The 8359-nt window shown below is 40.4% G+C and overlaps 1 protein-coding gene across 2 annotated transcripts; it reads right to left on the minus strand.

Moving 5' to 3' along the window:
- Nucleotides 1-51: 51 nt before the first annotated feature.
- rgs20 (regulator of G protein signaling 20) lies at nucleotides 52-8069 on the minus strand. 2 transcript variants are annotated; one of them, XM_077724599.1, is made up of 5 exons: nucleotides 7779-8069; nucleotides 3344-3510; nucleotides 3161-3235; nucleotides 2858-3092; nucleotides 52-2048 (listed from the first exon to the last, which is right to left on the minus strand). In XM_077724599.1, the coding sequence occupies exons 1-5, from the start codon at nucleotides 7983-7985 to the stop codon at nucleotides 1860-1862; spliced, it is 873 nt and encodes a 290-aa protein (XP_077580725.1). In that variant the 5' UTR covers nucleotides 7986-8069; the 3' UTR covers nucleotides 52-1859. The 2 variants fall into 2 exon arrangements, with proteins under 2 accessions (XP_077580725.1, XP_077580726.1); XM_077724600.1 differs by lacking the exon at nucleotides 7779-8069 and adding an exon at nucleotides 5401-5505.
- Nucleotides 8070-8359: the final 290 nt, after the last annotated feature.

Consider the following 8359-nt stretch of genomic DNA (forward strand, 5'->3'; position numbering starts at 1 on the left):
AAGTTCACAATCCCGTCTTAATTTGGAAAGAATTGAGAAAAAGACACTAGATGCTTTTAAAATTATTGTGCTTTATTTTATCGCAATGAAAATGCCCACATGTTGTCATTATATTCTTTCAAGAGTAGCAGAAAAAACCCAAAAACTAAAACCATATACTGTAAACATTCACATTGTTCCTTATTATTATTTTTTCGAAGAATTCTTTTAAAAATCTCCCCGCAGCGTAAAATCAACACATTTCATATTTCACATATCGTAAACAGAAGAATAAAACCCTTATGAATAGGCATCCCGCCATTTAATATCCCCCCCAACATCCCATTTAATAGCAGCACAAAAAAACAAAACAAAGCACCCGGAACACTTCGAGTCGAGCCATTGCAAGGCACGGCTTATTTTTTTTTGTTCCGGTCAGCTGGCTCTTGTGCTCGGGTTCAAACCCCCAACTCCCCCACCCGAAAAAAAGCACCTTTATGGCCAAAGTTTGCCCGTGAAAGATGTCGTCCAGACAAAATGTCAAGGCACTGAAGCCATCCAAAGTGAGAAACCCGTCACCATAATGAGGGAACACGCCCCAAAAAATCCACGCTTGACAACTCCAATTGTTGTTTTCACACGATATTAATATTACTTTCAAAAATTAGACTTTTTTTTTTACAATTTCCTCATCTGAAAGTGAAAATCAGTCATTTTTCTAAGCTCTTATTATGCTAGGACCAATGTTCCCTGTGCAATTTTGCACTATCCTCGTCTTCTCTGCGTAGCAGCCATCATATGGCGCGCAGTAAATAAAATCCTAACTGTATTTTTACTCCTTTCCCCATGATGGCGCCGTTTACGTGGCAGTAGCTCTGTCCAATCTTATGTTTTTTGTGTTTTACAGCATGTTTTACATGAAAAATTAGAGGGAACATTAACATTCACCTGCTTATGGCAGGTGTAATACTGGTGTGCCCAAAGTGAGCAATGATAATGTTTCTCTCACTGGTACTCAGGTTGTCTTTCTGTCCAGACCAATGAAAAATTAGAAGGAATATTGGCTAGGAAAACGCTAAAATAGATTGTTCATTCAATTAGAAATCAAAAATCATCTCTAAATATGTTTTAGTAGTTATAAAAATGTTGATTTCCTTTTCTAAGTTGCCCCCAACACTCTTGAAGTCAAATATATTTTGTGTGTGTACACAAACATCCATTTCACATGAGTAAAACTATTAAAAAATAATAATAAATAACTTTCCTAACCCTAATTATTTTATTTTGATTGACCGGCAACCAAATTAATGTTAGATTTTTTAAAAAATTGCCACATGAATTCTTAACATTAAACAAAAGGAGTTGCCAAGTCAAACGTATCCAAAAAGTGAGGTTAGGTACTTAAAAAAAAATGAAATAAATCTGCAAAAACACAAAGTGAAACCAAGGTCAAAGCTGCCTGCTTGATTCTCGTCACGCAGTTAAATATCGCCACATCAAAAACACCCACAATTCCATTTCTAATATTTACAAACTCATAAATATAGAGAATATATATATGTTGTCTAAAGTAGGAATTCATGACCCCTCCCCTCTCCCTTCAGAAAACCATTTTTTTTAGAAATGTCAACTAAAATAGATTATTTTTATGAAAAAAAATGTGAGAAGTTCCTTTGGAGTGTCGTGTTGCTATGGTCAGAGCGTTAGCGTTAGCATTAGCGATGTGGCGCCCTTGCGAGATGCCGAGACCTGAGTGTCTGCTGCTGAGATTTCCCAGAGTTTTGCGGCCTTTCGCTTGGTCGCCATTGATCTTGAACTGGACACAAGAAAAGAGGGCGGGGGATAGTGGATCATGGGTCTGGGGTTTTTGTTGTTGTTTTTTAAGCTTCAGGCGACTGCTCGGACAGAGTGTTGAGAAGGTTTTTGTAGGCGGGAGAGTTCATGTAACGTGGGTACGAGTCTCTTTGCATTAGGGTGTAAATCTGCAGCTGGGCGTCGTCAAACGTGTGCGCCGTGGGTTCCTGCATGTTGCGGTTGATGGACTCGCGAACTCGGGAGTCCAGACTCACCTGTTGGGGAGGCAGAAGCACAAAATGGCCGTTTTAGTACCGTGATCGGACTTTTGCTCGCTGGTCTTTTGGTCGCCGGTCAAATGGTGACAGAGTTTACTGTTGACACCAGCTCTCAAAGTTGTATTCATGAGACAGAGTTTAATATCTAAGAGAGAGAGTTTAATATCTATATTCAGATATTAAACTCATGAATATAATTTTGAGAGGTGGTTTCAACAGTGCTTAGATATTAAACAGTACTTAGATATTAAAGAGTACTTTGATCTTGAAGAGTTATTAGATCTTAAAGAGTACTTGGATATTAAAGAGTACTTAGATATTAAAGAGTACTTAGATATTAAAGAGTACTTAGATATTAAAGAGTACTTAGATATTAAAGAGTACTTAGATATTAAAGAGTACTCGGATATGAAACAGTACTCGGATATGAAACAGTACTTAGATATGAAACAGTACTTAGATATTAAACAGTACTAAGATATTAAACAGTACTAAGATATTAAACAGTACTCAGATACTAAACAGTACTTGGATATGAAACAGTACTTAGATATGAAACAGTACTTAAATATGAAACAGTCTTAGATATTAAACAGTACTTAGATATTAAACAGTACTTATACATTAAACAGTACTTAGATATAAAACTCTCTCTTAGATATTAATCTCTATAATTATAGATATGTATATTTATATTATAATTATAATTTTGAGAGCTGGTTTCAACAGTAAACTCTCTGTCACCATTTGACCGGCGACCAAAGGTCCCGGCGACCAAAACGCCGGTCCCGGGTAGATAGGTAGACCTCTTTTGGAGAAAGGATGGAGACATAGTCCTCGTAGATGACACGGGCTCTCTCCTCCACGGAGCCCTTGTTGCTCTCCTTGGTGAACTCCTGGCAGGCCAACCAGAAGAGCATATTCTCCTCGCTGAATTCCGTGCGCAGAAACTGCCGGAAGGAATTGCGTCCTGCCGGGCAGCTCATGAGTCCGTCAAAGGATTGGTTCCACGAGCGTACCTCGTCCAGGGTCGGCTTGGGACTGCAAACAAACATTTGGATTGGTCGCAGGCGGCCAATCGACAATGGCGGCGTCCTATCACCACCCACCAGTCTTCACAGTCGGCGGTCCCTTCCTTGACGTCGTACGACGTCTTGCGGTTCCTCTCGTCTCTGTCCTCGTTCCTAAGAAAAAAAAATGGAGGCCGTGAGTATGACCTGACTTTCGGGAAGATGTTACCAAGAATTTTATTTGATGGGTTTTCAGCTCTCGGAGGGGGTGCCGGAGCTTACCAGGAACAGCTACAACAGCAGCACCAGCAGAAGCAACAGGCGTTGGACCCCCGCGGATTGGCCTGGCCCGCTTGGCCCTGGTGGGCCGGTGCGGTCCCCCCCGTTGCCGACTCCTGCTGCATCGACATCTGCCTCTTTCGCATCTCCATCGGCTCTGATCCCATGGACTGCGGCGGCGGGAGGGGCGGAGAAACAGTCCGTGGAGGAGGATTAGCGACTGATTTTACACTTTTAGCTCACGTTGACAACGATTGGAGAAAACCCTGAAAATTTTAGGTTTGTGTTTATGCTAGTAAGGGGGTGCTGGAGCCTATCACAGCAAACCAGGGGGACAATATCCTGGTTTAGATAAGATTAGAATTTGATTTCATTCTGTATTTGGGATTTTTTTTGGTTGCATTAGCATGCACAGACACAGAAGACATTGTAGATGTAGTTAAATAAAATGGAGCCACATACAGGAAGTCCACATGGATAATGTAAAAAAAGTCTTGCAAGACAGACACAGAAGACATTGTAGATCTAGTTAAATAAAATGGAGCCACATACAGAAAAGTCCACATGGTTAATGTAAAAAAAGGTATTGGAAGACAGACACAGAAGACATTGTAGAACTAGTTAAGAAAACTGGAGCCATACATAGAAAGTCCACAGGGTTAATGTAAAAAAAAAGTCTTGGAAGACAGACACAGAAGACATTGTAGAACTAGTTAAAAAACTGGAGCCATACAAAGAAAATCCACAAGATTAATGTAAAAAAAGTATTTCAAGACAGACACAGAAGACATTGTAGAACTAGTTAAAAAACTGGAGCCATACAAAGAAAATCCACAAGATTAATGTTAAAAAAAGTATTTCAAGACAGACACAGAAGACATTGTAGAACTAGTTAAAAAAAAACTGGAGCCACATACGAAGTCCACAAGGCTAATGTAAAAAAAAGTCTTGGTTCATGAGATAAATTTCCAATAGAGACTTAGACTTGTACTTCAGTAAAATTGTATGTGTTTAGGAAGCCAGAGTACCCAGAGAAAACCCACACAAGCCCTTGGAGAGCACGCCAAGTCCATGCAAGAAGTATAAAACCCGCTTGGGTTTGAACCATCGATCTCAAAACTGCTAACAAGTCAACCACATGGAAGCGTAAGTTATATATTTGGTATTTAATGCATCATAATTCTTGTAAATATATCCCAATATGTATTAAAATGAGGTTGTGTGCAATCAGCTGACTTGCAGCAAAAGGTGAGGGAACACCTGAACTCGTCGCTAGCCAATCACCGCACAAATTGACAAAAAACTTGCACATTATGTCCAATTATTATTTAAAATAAATAACATTTCTGTATGCCGCTACGTAAATCATGCAAAAACTTGAAATCCCATTTCATAATGTACAATACACTCTTAATATCCTCATTTCAAACGCAGTGCAGAGATTTTTTGCTCCACACATTAACATCATTTAATACACACACAACGTCTCAACATGTCAATAACCAAATATGTTTATGTATTTTTTTTTGCTATGAAAGGCCCCAACATACCAACAAAAGGTCAAACACTCACAAATCCTATCAAAATTATTTTATATAACGCATTACCTGACACAGGGAGGGCGGGGGGGGGGGGGGGGGGGGGGTTGAAAATTTGCTATATGTTTAAAAGCTAAAAAGAAAAAATAGGATGGAGTGGATTGGATCTAGGCAAAGGGATGCAATGGACGCCACGTTCTTTCCTCTCCCCTCCTTCACCCCCTCCAAAAAAATACAATCAAATACACGGGTACACATCTTGAACCTGATTAAATGATGAAGAGGAGGGGAAAAGAATGGGGGGGGGGGTATACTGTATTCTTATTACACCCGCACAAACCACAATGCCTCAACCATTACAAGCAAACGATGCTTGCAAAAATCTTTGCAAAAAAACGGTGATTTAATGCCTCCACTCCTCCTCCTCCTCTTTCTAATTCCTCTTCAATTCAGCATCCTCCATTCTTAACACACACACACACACACACATATACACACGTACACAAAACGTGCAATACTTACAATTCCACCATGTATGCACAGCGACAAGCGGTTAAAACCAGATAATATGGAGGAATGGACACGCCGCTGTTGATTACATCCGACGGCAAAGCATCCCCCCCCACCCCGTCTCTAGCCGCCCCCCCATCCCCTTCGCCACCTCCTCCTCCTCCCCGACCGGCTGCGCCGAGCCAATGCGCAGGCGCACTCCCTCCCGACTCGTAGTAGCCCCCCCTTCCCCCGGTATAACGCGATTCAGAGTGTATTGCGATTGTGAAAAGAGAGACCCGAACACCGCTCTGGGTGAATAGTTGTCCTAGCGAGGAACCAAAAAGAATGGGGATAGTATTTATATGTATATATATTTTTAAATATGTAGTACAGGGGTAGGGAAACTATGGCTCGAGAGCCATATGTGGCTCTTTTGATAGGGTGTATATGGTTCTCCGTCTTTTTAAATCATAACTTTTCTTCATTAGACTCTTCTGCATGTATATTCTCATTGATACTCATTGATTAGCAACATTGTAATAATTTTCTCAAAAGAATTCAGACTTTTTTTTACTTACAAAGTGGTGAAATGAATAAGAAATGCTCACGTTTTCATATATTTTGACTTTTAAATTCGGAGTATGGCTCTCAAGGAATAATGTTTGAAAATATGAATTGTGTATGGCTCTCTTCGTTAAAAAGTTTCCTGATACTACATTGTAGTATTTTGGAATTGCCCGTTGGATGAGTGGTATTTAAATAGAACTAGATTGGAAATATTTTTTACACTTGAATGGAGACGGGGGATACATAGGACAATACTGCCATCTAAAGGCATTTGAAAGAATATTATGAATTGTTTACTGTAATTTGCTGGACTGTTTATATATTAAAAAGATTCCCCGAAAAGATAACAACTGTAATAATTGGCTTGGCCCTTGAGCAAAAATTGAAATAGTCTAATACATTTTTATATTTTTTAAAGCAGCCTAATAGACTAAATTCACCTGAAGAATATACAACAAGATATTAAAACAATACAACAAAGATAATAAGTAGTACTAGTAGTAGTTGTAGTTGTTGTAGTAGTTGTTGTGGTAATAGTTGTAGTAGTTGTTGTAGTAGTAGTTGTAGTAGTAGTTCTTGTGGTAATAGTGGTAGTAGTGGTAGTAGTAGTAGAAGTAGTTATGGTAGTACAGTATGATGTGATGTACTGTAGGCAGTATCTGTTGTTTCACAGTACATAAACACCAGATGGCACTAAGCTGCTGTTTTTGTCATTTACATACTATATATGTATATGTATCTGATATATGTTATATGTAAAAAAAAAAATCCTCGATGTAGTGAAGCCGCGATATTTGAGAGATTACTGTAGTTCCTCCCCTTTAGACGTGACCATGTGACCTGCTCCACAACACTTCATTTAACACCTTAGCCTACACTACACCACACAACACAACGCCGACCCACAAGATGGCCACATGACCGACTCCTAGGGTTGTGTGTTCGGGTCCGAGCGGCGAGTAATGAAAACCTCGGGCGTGCCATTAAAGCGGGATTGTAAGGGTTTGTGGGGGGCTTAGAGAGAAAGACAACAGATTCATTTTTTTTCAAGGTGAAGATGGGTTGAGCGCTAGTGGTTTATAGGAAGAAGGTCATGGGTTTGCTGCCCTGAAAGCGTGTTTGTTATGTTATCTCAAGGCTCTTAGGGTGTCAAATTCGGGTCTGTTTAAGGGTTGCATTAACGTCAACTTGATTTCATGTGGGGTGGACCATTTTTAGATATAATATTTTGATATTTTCAAAAAATTTGATTAAAAGAAATGGAACAAAAGCCCTAAATATTCCATATTTTTAATTTTTTTAGTGCTAGTATAGGGTGTTGTGGATGTTACATCAGCAAGGCACTATTTAGGGAGAGTACCTTCCTCTTTTAATCTTCCTAAGCCTCCAATCAGACATGATTTAGCCACCGGAAATAGACGTTTGACGGGAAGTCGCAACGGCCATGACACTAACAACAAAAGCAAATATTCATCTAAGCACTGTCATTTGAAATAATCAACATTGAAGGAATTTGGGGGATTATTTAGTAATGTGGTTGACTTTGTACTCCCTATTAAAACCAGGAATATGCAAGTAAAAATTGTGAATCGGGTGGGGCGGCTTATACGAGAGAAATTGTATTGTTTTATATTATTATATTAAAGATAACTAATCTAACAAATTCCAAAGGGGCTTGCTAAAGATAGGTAGACATACAGTATGGAGGTGTGTACGTAAACTGTCTAGGTAAATAGCGGGGTAGGTTGTTAAATCTGTGGTACTAGGACCTATTTGTGGTTCGGGTAAGGATTTTTAAGGGACAGGTGATCAAGGTTCGTAGTTGCTACTGGGCTGCATACCTCAAGGCACACCATATCCTGCTCATCGTGGTCATTGTAGTTGACGGTACACCCAACGCCGCGACGGCACGCCCGGCTCAGCCTCTGCACGCGCCGCCACATGAGGTTTCGGCCACGTCGGATCCGCCGCAGGACCGACGTGGGCCTGACCTCCCACCCCGTGGCCCGTCTAGGGTCCACCAGGCTCCCGCCGGCGGACCCCGCCATCCCAAGGCATCATGCGTAATGTAAAGTACTCGTGGTACTTCCGTGGCAGGCGTGTGTCCGTGGGTACATTGCGATGAGTAATGGAGGGAAGAACGTTGAGGACCAGAAACGGGAGGGCAGATGGGGATTAGGACAATGCTACGTAGTTAGGGAAGATTAACGTGGGAAGGCAGATGGAGACTGGGGACTCGGGACTGTAGAACCAAACAAAGGTGCAGAATTCAAGCATGTTCAATACAGTTTTTACTCCGTTTTGTCAACACAGTGAAACCTTAGCAAGACATGGGCAAGCCCCTTTTCCAGCCTAATGTGGTCATTTATATTTTCAATGATTTTATTGTATTTTTTAAAAAGGATAAAAATAATTGCTAACT

Source organism: Stigmatopora nigra, chromosome 9 (genome assembly GCF_051989575.1).
Source record: "Stigmatopora nigra isolate UIUO_SnigA chromosome 9, RoL_Snig_1.1, whole genome shotgun sequence".
Taxonomy (NCBI): Eukaryota; Metazoa; Chordata; class Actinopteri; order Syngnathiformes; family Syngnathidae; genus Stigmatopora; species Stigmatopora nigra.

What these genes read in the sequence shown, in the direction of transcription:
- rgs20 (XM_077724599.1), bottom strand. Translation starts at nt 7,985, where the DNA reads ATGGCGGGGTCCGCCGGCGGGAGCCTGGTGGACCCTAGACGGGCCACG. An exon ending in AGGATATGGTGTGCCTTGAG is followed by an intron (nt 3,511 to 7,778) that starts GTATGCAGCCCA and finishes CCGCCGCCGCAG; the next exon opens with TCCATGGGATCAGAGCCGAT. An exon ending in TGCTGTTGTAGCTGTTCCTG is followed by an intron (nt 3,236 to 3,343) that starts GTAAGCTCCGGC and finishes TTTTTTTCTTAG; the next exon opens with GAACGAGGACAGAGACGAGA.